Source organism: Oncorhynchus mykiss, chromosome 11 (assembly GCF_057628025.1).
Source record: "Oncorhynchus mykiss isolate SJ-2025 chromosome 11, ASM5762802v1, whole genome shotgun sequence".
Taxonomy (NCBI): Eukaryota; Metazoa; Chordata; class Actinopteri; order Salmoniformes; family Salmonidae; genus Oncorhynchus; species Oncorhynchus mykiss.
In genome coordinates, this window is record NC_143032.1 from 15,989,082 (window position 1) to 16,005,737 (window position 16,656).

Below are 16,656 nucleotides of genomic sequence, written 5' to 3' on the forward strand. Positions count from 1 at the left end.
TTTAAGGACATTACATCAAAGTTGGATCAGCCTGTAGTGTGGTTTTCCACTTTAATTTTGAGTGTGACTCCAAATCCAGACCTCCATGGGTTGATAAATTTGATTTCCATTGATAATTTGTGTGATTTTGTTGTCAGCACATTCAACTATGTAAAGAAAAAAGTATTTAATAAGAATATTTCATTCATTCAGATCTAGGATGTGTTATTTTAGTGTTCCCTTTATTTTTTTGAGCAGTGTACATTTAAACTCAGTTTTTCACAATTCCTGGAATTTAGTTCGAGTATAAATTCCATGTCTTAGGTCAGTTAGGATCACCACATAATAATAGTAGAGAATTATTTATTTCAGCTTTTATTTATTTTTATTTCATCACATTTCCAAATACTCTATTTGTATTTGGTAGCATTGCCATTAAATTGGGTCAAACATTTCGGGTAGCCTTCCACAAACTTCCCACAATAAATGGGGTGCATTTATTTAGAACAGAGAATGATGGCTATTTTTAGAACCATTAGACAGCCATCAGTACGCAAATGGTAATGGACAAAGTACAACGATTTCCTTCATGGTATTTTATCTTATGGGCTGGGTCAGGTGATACCTGTTGCCAGGTGTACGGATGTGTAGCACATTGGCTATATGACGCCACTGCCATTTATTTTAGTAAACCTAGATGTACACATTACTGATTTAGTTTTGCGTTAATGAGATCTGAGAGCGGTCAAACGGAGCCGGTGGTGACATGTTTACAGGTATCCACGACTTCACAAACCTTCATTCATCCCAGACTCACAACTCGGTGCAGAAGATAAATATATTCGGTCGTTTCCAGGTAAGTTATGAATGTGCACCGTCTTTTAACTGCCTATCACGAATTTAGTATCCCCAAAGAGATCCGAAATGGTGGATGATGAAGACGCAGGGTAAATCCATTTGAATTCAATCCCTTTTTGACACTACCCTTTTAGATTTGAACGAAACTTTACCTATTTGCCCATTGTATAATTGCTCAGAATGGGACTTGTTGGACCTGAATGCGAAAACATTCAAGACATTAAGGTGCAGTAAATTGCTGCGGTCAAGTGAGCGAGCGTTCAAACCATCCGCTCTTCAGTTTCGGCCTGAATTTGTGACGGGAATAAAAAACACGACTGTATCGCGTATTTTCTTTTGGGTAAACTGAGTCGGATGTACTCTCATGCACAGATGAAGACGATAGCTGTGAAGAATTCAAAACAAAAACGTTTGAAGCACACTTATTCAGAATTCCTTTATGAAAATGATACCAAATAGTTTTTCATTTTCGCCTTATCAAACATTACAGTACTTTGATATCGCGGGTACCCTGACCCTAAAGGCGTCAGCATGCGTCAGATCGGCTGGCTAGGCGAACCGAACGAGTGTGCAAGGACCTTGCTTGGCAAACGAAAAAAGCTGCAATAGCACTGTTTGTCAATTGTCGAGGTGGTGTTGTTCAGGGAATGTTAAAGTCAAAGAAATATGTGTTTACAGACATAACATAAAAATACAGTACACACACAGCAAGATCTAAGTGAGCTTGATAAGCCATTTTTTTAGTAGGTAATTTATCCAGTGCGATGCCCATATTATGTCAATTTAAAATATGGATTAGTAAAATTTAATGGAAGCCAGAAGCCATGGATTACAGGCAACATTTGCACTGAGCTAAAGGGTAGAGCTGCTGCTTTCAAGGAGCGGGACTCTAACCTGGAAGTTTATAAGAAATCCGGCCTTGCCCTCCGACGAACCATCAAACAAGGCAAAGTGTCAATACAGGACCAAGATCAAATCGTACTACACCGGCTCCGAAGCTCGTTGGATGTGGGAGGGCTTGCAAACTATTACAGACTACAAAGGGAAGCACAGCTGAGAGCTGCCCAGTGACATGAGCCTACCAAACGATCTAAGTAACTTCTATGCTCTCTTCGAGGCAAGTAACACTGAAACATGGATGAGAGCATCAGCTGTTCTGGATGACTGTGTGATCACACTCTCCGCAGCCGATGTGAGTTAGACCTTTAAACAGGTCAACATTCACAAGGCCGCAGGGCCAGACGGATTACCAGAACGTGTACTCCAAGCATGTGCTAACCAACTGGCAAGTGTCTTCACTGACATTTTCAACCTCTCCCTGTCAGAGTCTGTCATACCAACATGTTTCAAGCAGACCACCATTGTCCCTGTGCCCAAGAACACTAAGGTAACCTGCCTTAATGACTACCGACCCGTAGCACTCACGTCTGTAGGCATGAAGTGCTTTGAAAGGCTGGTCATGACTCACACCACCATTATCCCAGAAACCCTAGACCCACTCCAATTTGCATACCGCCCCAACAGGTAAACTGATGATGCAATCTCTTGCACTCCACACTGCCCTTTCACACCTGGACAAAGGAACATCTATGTGAGAATGCAATTCATTGACTGCAGTGAACTTTGAGCTAACATACTTTAATTCAATAGTAGATCACTAATCCATTGTCATTAACATTGCAAAGCATAACAAGTAATGCATTGTGTTCAAATTGAATTATATGGGCTATATCCTCATACTTCTTAGCATGGTCTGCAAAGTGTAACCTTCTTCAGTAGAGACCAGCCATAAACAGACCCCTTTACAGCAGCAAGATGTCCAGTCCAGTAGTCATTCTATAGGGACTGCTGGAGTTGACCTTCTAAAGCTACCAGGCAACATTATAACATATCTCTTCTATCCAGGCAGCGGAACAGTGGGTCTGATGGACCAGGTTTCTCGGTCAGGGGTTGGCAGTGACGTCACAGACGAGACCGCCTCCATGGGGGAGTACAGGTGGAGCTCTGAGGAACATGAGGTAAGATACAGAGCCCTTCAGTTTACCTGTCCGTGACTATCATGCACTTACCCCTACATTGTATAACATGTCATAAAGTCTGCTTACTTGCCCACCCATACAAACATAAACACTGCATGATGACGATGTATCTTTAGTTAGGAATTATTGATGCTATGGTTTTTAGACCAATGATGTAATGAATACTAACTTCAAACTGCACTTGCACTTTTGTACGTTGTATAGTTTTATTTAAAGATTGAGGATGATTTTCTCCTGATGTTGTATAATGTCTGTTTTTATGTGGTGACGCCAAAGACATTTCCACAGTGTGGACAATAACGGTTCCTGCCCTCTAGTGGAGAAGACATTCCATTACATTCTTCCCATTCTGCCATCTATTATGTTGACGTCACTTCATCACATTTAGCTTTTGTTGTGATGTACTAGTGACAGTATACAAAGCTCATGAGCCGATACTGTTTTTCAGCTACATTAATGTTCAGTTCCTGGTCTTCTCTCCATTTACTGAATAGCGAGAGCGTATTGACCAACTGTCACTTTAATATATAAATATGTATATACACACTGAGTGTACAAAACATTAGGAACTCTTTCCATGACATAGACTGACCAGGTGAAATCTATGATCACTTATTGATGTAATTGTTAAAATCCTTTCCAATCAGTGTAGGTGAAGGGGAGATGGGTTAAATAAGGATTTTCAATACTCGAGACATGGATTGTGTATGTGTGCCATTTAGATGGTGAATGGGCAAGACAAAATATTTAAGTGTCTTTGATCGGGGCATGGTAGTAGGTGCCAGGCACACCGGTTTGAGTGTGTCAAGAACTGCAACGCTGCTGGGTTTTTCCACGCTCAACAGTTTCCCAAGTATATCAAGAATGGCCTGCCACCCAAAGAACATCCAGCCAACTTGACACAACTGTGGGAAGTATTGCGGTCAACATGGGCCAGTATCCCGTTGGAACACATTTGGCACCTTGTAGTCCATGCCCTGATGAATTGAGACTGTTCTGAGAGCAAAAGGGGGTGCAACTCAATATTAGGAAGGTGTTTCTGATGTTTATTCCACTCAATCTGCTTTCAGAAAGTATTCAAACCCCTTGACTTTTCCACATTGTTGTGTTACAGCCTGAATTTAAAATTGATTAAATTGAGATTGTGTGTCATTGGCCTGCACACAATACCCCATAATGTCAAAGTGGTAATTAATTATTATTTAATTTTTTTACAAATTAATAAAAAACAAAAATCTGAAATGTCTTGAGTCAATAAGTATTCCACCCCTTTTATGACAAGCCTAAATAAGTTCAGGAGTACTAATATGCTTAACAAGTCATATAATAAGTTGCATAGACTGTGTTTAACATGATTTCTGAATGACTACCATGTCTCTGTAGCCCAAACATACAATTACCTGTAATGTCCCTCAGTCGAGTAGTGCATTTCAAAGACAGATTCAACCACAGCATTCCAGGTGAAGCTGGTTGAGAGAATGCCAAGAGTCTACAAAGCTGTCATCAAGGCAAAGGGTGGCTACATTGAAGAATCTAAAATATATTTTGATTTAACAGTTTTTTTGCTTACTACAAGATTCCATGTGTGTTATTTAATGGTTTTGATGTCTTCACTATTATTCTACAATGTAGAAAATTGTAAAAAAATAAAGATAAACCCTTGAATGAGTAGGTGTGTCCTAACTTTTGACTGGTACTGTAGCTTGAACACAACTTACCCCATACTGGATGAAATATTACCACTACCTTTTTAAAACCATGTCTATCTTTATTTCCCAAACACAGTTCAACAGTGACAATCACCTTGTTTTTAACACAGGCTTAACACCTAACAAACACTTTGACTGGTACTGAATGAAAAAACAAACTGAATGCAGCAGTTTTAGCCAGCATGACCTCTGTACTATAGAAATGACTATTGAAATGAGCTTTGTTATTATAATGTTACCTCTGTGGCCCGTCAATCAGATGTCCGACCCTCAGGGCCAGTGTCTGGCCGCCCCCCAAGCCCTGCCTGCCCCCACCTACAAACAGAGAGTTGAGGAGTTCAAGAAGCTGTTCAGAGAACTGCCTGAGTCAGAGAGACTCATCATGGGTGAGTTACGTGTTTGTGTGGGTGTGAGAGAGAAATGGGGAGAGAGAGGCCCCATCCAGAAATGGACCCTAGTAATATTTATAATAATTTATTATTATTATTATTATCATCTCTTAAAAACAAAAGATTGGCACCTCTCTCACCTGCATATACCAGCACACCTGTACTATACTTACCTGTGTCAAGGTGCGTCCCGTGTCTTTCCCCAGACTATACCTGTGCCCTCCAGAGAGACATCCTACTGCAGGGACGCCTCTACCTGTCAGAGAACTGGCTCTGTTTCTATAGCAATGTGTTTCGGGGGACAAAGGTGAGCTCACACATGGGGGAGGGATGGAAAATAGGAGTTTTCTGTCTTGGGGATTAATTAATCAGATCGTAATATGCTGTAAATGTGTGTATGTATTGCATTACTCTGGTCAGATTAAATGTGGTCTGTGTTATCTGGTTTTATACGGTGATATACTGTATTTAGAGTGATGGGCCAATGCGGGTTCTCTCTGAACATTCATGGAGCGCCACCTTCTCCTCAATAGCCATTGCTAAGTGATAATTAACGTTTCTGCTTTGTGCTGTTTACTGCTGATAGTTTTCACAGTGAAAGCAGATGTGCAATTTGTTGACTTGGATACACATTATCCCCAAAACTAATCAATAAAAATGTCTGTTAAATTCCCTGCTCTGTTTAGCTTGTTTACAGTGGGTCATTTCATAGGGAACTGTCAGAGGCGCTCTCGTATTGTTACATCACAAACATGTAGAGAATAAAGGTGCCAACATGGCAGCTGTTCAAAAAGTTGGCAGAACTCTCTTAATATATGGCTCTGGTCATAGATAGCCTTGACTCTGGAAGTCATCACTGTGCTATATTGTCGTAGATAGCCTTGACTCTGGAGGTCATCACTGTGCTATATTGTCGTAGATAGCCTTGACTCTGGAGGTCATCACTGTGCTATATTGTCGTAGATAGCCTTGACTCTGGAGGTCATCACTGTGCTATATTGTCGTAGATAGCCTTGACTCTGGAGGTCATCACTGTGCTATATTGTCGTAGATAGCCTTGACTCTGGAGGTCATCACTGTGCTATATTGTCGTAGATAGCCTTGACTCTGGAGGTCATCACTGTGCTATATTGTCGTAGATAGCCTTGACTCTGAGGGACATCAAGGCCATGTACAGAGGGAAGACAGCACGGCTGATCCCCAACGCCATACAGATCTGCACAGACTCAGAGAAGGTAAAGTATAGTCACTCAAACACCACCTGGGTTCTGTTTAATATCCCTGGAGAGTTGCACTAACGCCCTGGACCAGAGCTAAGAGACTCTATGCTTTTCATGGTTTAACCCCTCAGGAGTAGGCCTACAGCTGCAGCACTGACAAAATAACATGTTACACATCCCTTCTGTCTGTCCTAAATGCAAACCAATGGATGGTTATCACTGCAATAATATTAACACACTTCTGTCGCTCTCTTCCCTACAGTTGTTCTTCACTTCCTTCTCAGCCAGAGAGAAGAGTTACCAGGGAGTGTTCCGGATGTGGCAGAACACACTGATGGACAAGGTGAGGCACAGTTCAGCGACTTCATAACCTCACTTCACTCACTGGGCCTGCATCCCAAATGCCACCCTATTACCCATAAAGTCCACAATGTTTTTATATTTAAATTTTTTATTTAACCTTTATTTCAGTTAAGAACAAGTTCTTATTTACAATGTTGGCCTAGCAAAAGACAAAAGGCCTCCTGCGGGGATGGGGGCTGGGATTAAAGAAGGGCATTTCTATGACAAGGATATTTATATGAACAGTAGGAGTTACGCTAAGCACAGATCTAGGATCATCTTCCCCTCACTCAATCCTACTCTTGCTAATAAGGAAATAATAGGACAATAGCAAAATAAGCTAAACGGGGGAGATTCTCAATTGGTTTACTCTACTCCTCTGTCCTCCCCTCCTTTTGAAAAAGGTCAAAGGAGAGGAAATGTGGAAACAACTGCACTTGTATGAAATGACATTTGCAGGGGTGGAGTACCTAATGAAATGTGTAGGGTAGTAAAAAGACATGTAGCTAGTACTTTTTATATATTTATTTTTCACCCCTTTTTTCTCCACAATTTCATGGTATCCAATTGGTAGTTACAGTCTTGTCTCATTGCTGCTACTCCCGTACGGACTCGGGAGAGGCGAAGATCAAGAGCCATGCGTCCTCCGAAACACAACACAACCCAACCAAGCCGCACTGCTTCTTGACACAATGCCCATCCAACCCGGAAGCCAGCCTCACCAATGTGTCGGCGGAAACACTGTACACCTGGCGACCTTGTCAGCATGCACTGTGCCCGGCCCGCCACAGGTGTCGCTAGTGCGCAATGAGACAAACCCTCCCCTCGGCCAAATCCTCCCCTAACCTGGACGACGCTGGGCCAATTGTGCGCCACCCCATGAGTCTCCCGGTCGCGGCCGGCTGCAACAGAGCCTGGGCTCGAACCCAGAATCTCTAGTGGCACAGCAAGCACTGCGGTGCAGTGCCTTAGACCACTGCGCCACTCGAGAGGCCTAGTTGTGATATTTTATAGATAAAAAGATAAGTAGCATATCGTTTTTAAATATGTGCATGCTTTTCTCCTCCGAGTAAACCGCTGATTCAAAGGGGTTGTGGCGGATCTCTAAACTCTTCCGCAAAGGACTCCGGTAGAATACTCCTGTGCTTCCTCCATTCGCCTACTAACTAATTGACACTCTCCTCGACCACTTATCGGTTTCCGGGTCACGGAGGAGAGAGGACGGAGGAGTCGAGGAAAGGACGGTATTTTGCCCAAATGAGAATATCTCATTGAATGGCTCTGGGAGAATCTTTATTGTATACTCCTCGCGTCCCCTCTCCTCGCCTCCTTCTCAAAACCCATTGGATGGAAAAGCCAGAGGTCCCATACCCACTGACCTTCTCCTCCAATGGGTGTTGAGAAGGAGGCGTGGAGGGAGGACCTGAGGAGTATGCAATTGAGATTCTCCCTTTGATCCAGTTGCATGGACGCCAACTACTAGATAACCAGGTAGTATCAATGGTGATGGTTATCATAGCTCTAGTCTGTCATTTCATGCAACCTATCCAGATTTTTATGTAGTATGCAAGGCTTCTGTGACTTTACCCTGGCTGGCTGTTCTTATATAATCAGTCCTGGGTAAACACCATGCCCCCCAGACTGGCCCATGGCATTCAGTTCTTATGTTGTATATGAGGGGAAGTGGCAGGCTGAATATTCATAATGTTTTGTTTCTTATAACATACTAGCTCTTTTGATAGTAAAGTTGAGATAAAAGTAAATCATATTAGGACCTAGAATGAATGCAATTTTATAGGGGCAACTAGTGCAATATGGAAGACTGTGGACCAAGGGAATGAAGCTGTCAAATCAACCCCACAATAACACTGGTGTGGCTCGGGAGTTAGCGAATGAAGGTAAGGTTCAATGACCCCTCAAAGGTGTGGCTAGGAAGGTTAATTTGCATAAGACAGCCCCCGAGAAAGCGCTGTCGTTTCGTTACCTCGCCATTCTTCAGGGCAACAGATCTAATTTCCGTTGCCACTGAACGTTCACGAGCTTGGCATCTAATAGAGCTTTTATCGAAGCTATCTATCTTTCTATAAATGGGCGGAGCACTCTTGTTCCTATTGTTGGGCAAAGCGCCTAACTTCCCGATTGCTTTGTGACGGCGCACAGGTTATAGTTCAGTCCAGCTACCAGGCAGGTAGGTATACGTAACAACTGTTGGGAAAGAGCGAAATAGCTACAAAGTAAGTAAAACAACTTTAAAATGGCCTTTAATTACTTGATTGGCAGCAAGTGACAGATTTTGATCGAAATTATGATTAGCTGTGCAGAGTTTGGAATTAGGCTAAAGAAACCGTGGTTCCATATGGCCGCTTTCTTGACTAGAGTCTGTTGCATGGGAAATACTATTAAATTGTTTTCTTTTGACTCGTAAGTGATCAACGATTGTTCAATCTCTCAAATGATTTTTAAAGTAATTTACATTTCCTTATTACTCACCCCTTTCCCCCAATCACGTATATATATATTTAAATAACTTGCTGTTTTCTTTTGGGGGGGCGCGCATCATGGTGTCCATAAACAATATGTTTTGTAGCTTTCACTATGAGCAAGGTACCAGACATATTTTTTTTGTCTGTTCTTTATAAAAAATTGTCTGGTCATAATTTAATTCCAATCAAAGGTGGCGCTAAATGTAATCCACACTGCATGTATTGTTTTGTTTTTTAATCTCCGGACATCAGTGTGGTTGAGTAAGGAGCAGGTTAGGGCTGTTTTGTTTAATTGAAACAAAGACACTGGAGGCGGTGTGAGATTCATGCACAGGTGGAAGATAGTTATCATGTTACAGGAAGCCAGACAGAGGAATTCATCCTTATAATTTTTATTTTGATTGAGCTTTCGCACCTACAAAAAGCTGATTGGTGGTGACACTACCAGGAAAGTTGTTGCTTTTCCATAATAAAATAAATATTTTCAAGTGCCACTGTTTGCTGTGTACCAAGCTCCTCTCCCTCTCTCCTAGCCACTGAGTAGTTTGGCGCTGTGGCAGATGGTCAAGCAGCACTATGGCAATGACCTGGGCCTGAGGATTATCGAGAGAGAAAGTCTACAGACATCAGCAGAATCAACCACGCAGAAACACACCAGGTGAGGATGACCACTCACACACACCTGGATCTCTCTCTCTCTCGGACTGCACAAAGAACATCATGCACTCACCTACATCTCTCTAACTGACACATTTCTTCAACCTGTTTACCCACCTGGTCCGTGGCAGCATGACCGTGAGGCCTGGTGGAGAGGACTCTGGGAGGCCGTCTACTCTGCGCCTCCAGCCGGGGGATCAGGGCTCCTGTGAGCCCACTGCGCCCCAGGGAGAGGACCTACCCTCACCCCTCGGACAGAGCTCCATCAACTCAGGAAACACGGTACGACACCTCTTTGAAGTCACATAGATCACATCATTACTCTTTTTGTTGACAAAGCCCTGCTCCACAAACTTCAGATTTATCTAACATCACTGTTAAGACTTAAAATGACAAGTTATCAAGCCCTTTCACAGCGTGGGTTAACTCTGGAGACTCCTTTGGTGTCTAGAGAATTAGGTAAATCAGCCTATAATTTCCTTGCACCTTACGTGTGGAATGATCTACAATACAGTTTAAAATTGGAGAAATTGGTGCCTCTGGGGTGTTTCAGAAGGTTGTTAAAGGATCTTTATACTGAAGAATGTGATTGTGTTTTGCTTGTTGTGTATAATATAAATGTGTAGCTTAATGTGATTGATTGTATTTTCATGTAGTATTGTGGTGCTATACAGGCCTCATCTGGAAAATAGACCTCTGTCTCAGCATTGACTCCCTGTCAAAATAAAGTTTAAATACAAATTCTCACACAAGGCTTGGATGATATCAAGTATTCGCCTTAGAGTCATGTCTCCACATATTCTCTTCATTGTCTAATGAGTATTGCAAGTGAATGACCAGTCAGATTGATGGCATTTATAGCAAGGCTTCCATAGTCAGGGAAGAGTGACATTGCCATTGTGTGTCCTACAGGATGATGCTTGCAGCACCTCGTCTAGGTGCACTCCTGACCCGTCCCTGGACCTCTCTGCCCCAGAGCGAGTCTCCAAGCGCTCTGAGCTCTCTCTGGACCTCAACTCTAACATGGACCGCTTCTCTGAACAGAGCGCAGAGGAGAGTGCAGAGGAGGGTGAGAATTAACCCCCACTGTGTGTTCATTGGTTCTACCCAACAGGCATGTGCGTGGTAGTACTATTGACCCCCAAATGTGTTTGTTAAATGCATGCTACTTTAAAGTGATTGTTTGTTTTGTTTTATGCTAGTGACCTGTTAAATGTGTTTGTAGAGGCATCCCTCTGAGATCATGCTGACCCCTCCCCCATCTTTCTCCCTGCCTCTCCTGTAGAGGAGAGGGGGAGTGTCTCCCAGCAGCATGGCAGGCTGTATGTGAACACGGTCTTCAACATCAGTGCAGAAAAGATGTTTGAACTGCTCTTTACCGAATCTCACTTCATACGAAGATTCATGAACGCCAGGAAGATCACCAGTGAGTCATCTCCCCATCCATCCTGTTATAAGCCACACTCTCCTCTGATTAAGACGGACTTGTCCTCACAAGCTATTTTTAAATGTGACTATCCGAGCGTTGTTCTAATGTGGTACCAAATAAAGTAGTAGATGGGTTAACACGTGTGATTGTCGTCAGATGCCATCCTTACACGCTGGCAGAGTGACGCGTCTGGCTCCATGAAGAGGAGTCTCAACTACACCATCACCATCACCAACCCTCTGGTGGGCAAGTTCTCCACCGCCACGGAGAACCAGGTGAGCCCAGGTCTGCGCTGCGCAGGGTTTTTAGTAGTGTGTGTGCAGGTGTGTGGAATGTCTTTTCTCCAGAGTGTGTGTAACTCATCTGTTGTCCTGTCAGATCCTGTACAAGGAGTTCAGGGAAGGTCAGTACTATCTCGTCGACTCTGAGGTCTACACACACGACGTCCCGTACCACGACTACTTCTACACTCAGAACCGCTACTGTATCATCCGCCATTCCAAACGCAAATGTCGACTCAGGTGAGCAGCAGAGACATCACAGCCTTTCGACATTGTTATCTGCTCAGTTTACTTTAGGGTAAAGACTTTCAGGGTATTGCGGTTGAGCTTCTCGCTGCGCTCACGGTCTCTTTGTTCAGTGCGATGTGCCTCTTACATGTTTTTTGTGTGTCAAAGTCTAATCAGTATCCCCTAGGAAAGGTCAATTCACTTCCAACTGTTGCGGGCCGGTGTATTGTTGGTTCCCTTCTCCCTGGTAGGTTTTGGTCAGAGTGAAAATCAGCAGTGCTGTCTGTACAGCCCTCCAGGACATTTTCCAGCTTTGTTGGAGTCATTCCTCTAGTGGCATAAAGCCTCCTATTCTCATATCCCAGGTCTGTAACTTCATAGCACTTATTTGCTGTGTCCAGCAGTTGACAGACTTCTTTTAATAAATACTAAATGTTTGGTACTTCAGAGTTTGTGGTTACTAATTACCCATTACAGAATGTGAATATAGATCATTTGATTACTATTCAATTACAACTGTAGAGTTGATGTGCTGGTGTTGTGTGTTTAGGGTGTACACTGATGTGAAGTATAAGAAGCAGCCGTGGGGGCTGGTCAAGTCCTTCATTACCAAGAACTCCTGGAGTGGCCTGGAGGACTACTTCAGACACCTGGGTGGGCAGTAGGCTGCTGCAGCCCTGACGATCTCTTCACTCTTCTCTCTCTCTCTTTCCACTCCATCTTTTACAATATCTTGTCTTGTCCCCTCTTTCGCTGTAGTTCTTCAATTCTCTCCTCCTTGTTTGGCTGATCTCTGAGTGTATCTTCCTCTGAGAGCCTGTCTTCTTGCCTCCCCACTTCTCAATCTCCAATTAGTCTCTCTGCCTGTGAGTGTTGGATTAGGCCCATGCTCTCTTTGTATGTTGGTGCTTCACTGGTTTCTGTCCAGCTCCCTCTCTCCTATATTGTATAACGACCAATCTCCCTACCCTTCATCTGCTCTTCTCTTACTCACCCTCTCCAGTCTCGTTAGATTAGATCTGAATCAGAGCCCTGCACTCACACTGACAGTCCAACTCTCCTCATGAGATGTCGATTATCACCCAAACTCCCTACTGTCTGCACGGCAGTCCTCTCTACATCACCCCTACCACTTCTAGTCATCTATTGACCCCTGTCTTCCAAGCCATTTGACCCAACTTTTCCTTTGACCCTATGTCATCACAGAATCTGAGCTGATGGAAGAGGAGGCGGAGCTGAACCAGGGATGCGGAGACCCCGGTAAGATGATTGGCGGGTTGCATCATTGGCGGAGGAGGACGTTCAGTCGGACACTACAGGACCACCTGAAGCCCAGCAAGCAATACGAGCCTGACCTAGACCCTCACAGAGAGGGCAAGACGGGTACATGCATGTTCTGTTTATTTAACAACCGTCTTCTGACACATGGATAACATTACATGTACTATATGAGTGAATTGCACAAACACTCAATCAGTCAAATGACTTAGAATAGACACATCGTCATATGTCTTCCCTTCAAGCTGTTCCGCTCTCTCCCGGTTGTCAGATCCCATAGATATGAAGGGTCCACCTCGATGGAACATCTCTACCATCATAGCTGGGATGAGCATCATGTAAGTCGATACCACCAGTCAACACTCAAACGGTATAGCTGTAAATCATCATGAACCTTTTCTATTGTTTGTGTACTTTCTTCAAATCAAATGTTATTCTTCAAATCAAATGTTATCCACGTAAAACTGGCTTCGAACCAGGGACTGTAGTGACGCCTCTTGCACTGAGATCTAGTGCCTTAGACCGCTGCATCTGTGTGTGTGTGTAACTATTTAATTGTACTAGAATGCTTAAAAGGCTGCTAAAATTGTAAATATCTGTATCTTTTTTTTTTTTGGTAAGGAACATATTGGATATCGGTATCGGCCAAAAATGTAATATCGGTGCATCACTAGTAATATGTACATGTAGGTAGAGTTATGCATAGTAAAGTGACTATGCATAGATAGACAAGAGTAGCAGCAGTGTAAAAGAGAGGGGGGGGGCAATGCAAATAGTCTGGGTAGCCTTTTGATTAGATGGTCAGGAGTCTTATGACTTGGAGGTAGAAGCTGTTTAGAAGCCTCTTGGACCTAGACTTGGCGCTCCGGTACCACTTGCTATGAGTACATTCTGCTTCATGAGCTCAAACAGTACTTCGGTGCAGTATATTAGCCAGGTGTGTGTTGATCTTAGCCAGGTAATCAGAAACCTCACAGCCTCTTTCTCTGGCTGTGTGTTCCCAGTCTGCTTATCCTAACAGTACTGAACCTGGGGCTGTTCTTTAAGCTGTGGGCCATGGAGGATGTGGCCAACCGCATGTACCTGAGCACCAAGCACCACCTCCGGGAGAGGACCGAGAGCAGGTAGGCTGCTGCACACCGGGTGAAGGCCTGCACTTTTCACATTACATTTGATATTTTAGACATTTAGCAGACACTCTTATCCAGAGCGACTTAGTGTATTCATCTTAAGATAGCTAGGTGAGCCAACCACATGTCATAGTCAGTACATTTGTCCTCAATAAAGAAGCTATCAGCAAAGTCAGTGCTAGTAGGAAACGCCAGACAATCTATAACCTAAACTTAACCAAACACCTAACCCTAACAATTATAATCAATTAGAAAATAAATACAGTGTATCGGTTTGCAGGTGAGCCACGTCCCCTTAGCATGCATCCAAGTCAGGAAAAACTTTCTTTCACCATTTCTTGGAGTAATCACTGATCTGACAGGATCGGGTTGTTGTGGAATTCTCTCTCTCTCGTCATGCTGACTGTCTGTCTCCTCAGTTTTTCAGCTGACTTCTTTCCCGAACCGGCCCCAACATACAGGACCAGAGAGGAGACTTTGCTGCTGAAAACAGTGCTGCAGGACTCTATCAAGCTATTGGAGCAGGTCAGTCAAACGACCAGCTATGTTTGTGTTACAGGCTCCCGAATCCCTCCGGCAGGTGTTTGTGTCTGTACAGACAATTTTTTTCCCTCTCCTCTTTTCCCCATAGCTCCGCAGTTCTCTGTCGCTGCTTCAGCAGAAATTTGTAACCAACAGAACAGCAATTCTGCAGTGACACCGTCACACCTGGCGACCTCACTACGCCCTCTGAAGCCTGGGGTTGTAAAGGCTACAGGGCCTCTGAGGACTCTCTCGTAACCAGGGGTGTTGCTAAAGGGACAACTCATGCACAGACTTGTTACTAAGAGCAACAATGGTTCAAGTCCCAGGGCCTTTAATAGTGTGGTACCAGGTAGATGGATGTTTTAATTTTTATTTAACTAGGCAAGTCAGTCAAGAACAAATTCTTATTAAAGTTCAACTGTCGGCACTGCGCTGTGGAGGAAGAAAATGGTTCCCAACCATCAGCAACACTGGGAGATGACTGGTGGATTTGGGTTTATGTGGGGTTCTATTTTCAGTTTGGTAGTTCTTTATTCTTCCTTAATGTTGGTGCTGGGTTTATTGTGATTAAGTTAGTTCTACTGCATGCCTCACTGTGTACTGCGTACCCCTTTGATTGACAAGCCAATCACAGAAGATGTGAGCCAATGGTGTGATGAGTGCAGCAGATCAGAACCAATGTTTTGATAGAAATGAATGCCAATGTAAGGAGTCATTAAATATTTTTACTTTTTGCACAGTGCCTTGTGTACTTTTTATGGTTTTTAGATTCATTTAGATATTTTTTTTTCAATTAGAAGGCTTTTAGAAAGTAATTTTTATTTATTTGGATGCCAATGGGTTTCTGCTATTGTGAAAATGTGAAATAAGTATGCAGTTGAGAAAAAAAAGAAATGTTAGCCTTGGATGGTTTGTGATTTTTCAGCTGGTTTGTAGATGTACAGCAGACCTCAATATCAGGGTTGTGTTCAGAAGGGTGCAATGTTCTGAACGCTGTAGATATAAATGCCTTTTATAGACCTGTCATGAAACCTTATTCTACATGAGTTTGTTCTACATAATATATTTGTATCTGTAACATTGCTCCCCACTGAACGTGACCCAGGTGAACTTTCTCAGGAGCATTTGGTTAGAACCAAAACATCCCGATGTGAATAATACTGATTACATTTTGTTAATCTTGATAGCTGTCCCATGTAGGCTAGGCTAGAGGGTTAGTGGCTGTTATGTAATTAATATTCCATCCGCATGCCACACCCATTCAAGAAGCCACAGCACTAAAACGTTGCACTGCTGTTGTGTACGTCCACTATAAGAATGTGACCACAAGTTTAGTCTGGACTCTCTGAGTTGAATCCACACTAGTGCCTTGTTAACTTGGTTTGAATTGTTATTATTGTAAATTACAATTTACAATGACGTGTATATGCTGCACAAAATTAACATTCAACTCATTTCTGTGTGTGTGGCGGAACAGCTTCAGACTGTAACACCCATCCTTATTTTTTAAATAAAAGCACAGGAATCTTCCTACCGTTGTTACATGGAATCAATGTGAACCATTGGATGTGAATAGTTTACACACACACATTTGTATAATTTGTTTTCTATTTGTTGGCTATTTTGTACAGTTTTTAGACAAAGATGTAATGTATTGTTGCTTTGAATAAAGAGACACTTTCCAGCCACCTGTTGGTCTTGTCAATGTATTGTAAGATAAGGGGCATGTTATGATCATGGCCAGGCTAAAAGCACTCTACAGTCAGCATAAACCATCTTTTAACCTACTGTGTGAGTTTGAGGTTACTTCACTCTATCAGCACAAATGCCTGGTTGTAGTAAAACTATTAGACTTGTAACTAAGATGCAGTATATTTAGTTACAGTAGTTGAGGAAAGTCCTTGTGTAAAACCACCCGCTGCCTTTAAAAATGTGTTGGCATCATTGTTGAGGCTGTTTAAATATACTCTGTCAGAAGAGACAACAGAGATTAAACATACTGGGGATGTAAATACTTTTGATCTGATCCAATTGGCTTCTTTCCAGATCATAAAAAAATCCACCATAGCTCAACACCTCAATGTCACAGAAAGGAGCCGTAGCTCTCCA

The 16,656-nt window shown here is 42.9% G+C and overlaps 1 protein-coding gene across 4 annotated transcripts; it reads left to right on the forward strand.

The window, feature by feature from the left end:
- The first annotated feature begins 421 nt into the window (after positions 1-421).
- Positions 422-16,235, forward strand: gramd1c (GRAM domain containing 1c). 4 transcript variants are annotated; one of them, XM_090189544.1, is made up of 18 exons: positions 422-835; positions 2,743-2,855; positions 4,845-4,971; positions 5,181-5,281; positions 6,114-6,209; positions 6,457-6,537; positions 9,553-9,677; positions 9,808-9,958; positions 10,589-10,745; positions 10,962-11,102; positions 11,262-11,380; positions 11,484-11,626; positions 12,165-12,268; positions 12,821-12,997; positions 13,164-13,230; positions 13,897-14,016; positions 14,442-14,547; positions 14,654-16,235. In XM_090189544.1, exons 2-18 carry the CDS (start codon positions 2,763-2,765, stop codon positions 14,717-14,719), a joined length of 1,974 nt encoding a protein of 657 aa, XP_090045670.1. In that variant the 5' UTR covers positions 422-835; positions 2,743-2,762; the 3' UTR covers positions 14,720-16,235. The 4 variants fall into 4 exon arrangements, with proteins under 4 accessions (XP_090045670.1, XP_090045669.1, XP_090045672.1 ...); XM_090189543.1 differs by having other exon boundaries at positions 483-835; positions 13,870-14,016; XM_090189546.1 differs by lacking the exons at positions 422-835; positions 2,743-2,855; positions 4,845-4,971; ... (1 more) ...; positions 6,114-6,209; positions 6,457-6,537 and adding an exon at positions 8,462-8,770.
- Positions 16,236-16,656: the final 421 nt, after the last annotated feature.

What these genes read in the sequence shown, in the direction of transcription:
- gramd1c (XM_090189543.1), top strand. Translation starts at nt 2,763, where the DNA reads ATGGACCAGGTTTCTCGGTCAGGGGTTGGCAGTGACGTCACAGACGAG. An exon ending in GGAGCTCTGAGGAACATGAG is followed by an intron (nt 2,856 to 4,844) that starts GTAAGATACAGA and finishes CCCGTCAATCAG; the next exon opens with ATGTCCGACCCTCAGGGCCA. An exon ending in CGGGAGAGGACCGAGAGCAG is followed by an intron (nt 14,017 to 14,441) that starts GTAGGCTGCTGC and finishes CTGTCTCCTCAG; the next exon opens with TTTTTCAGCTGACTTCTTTC.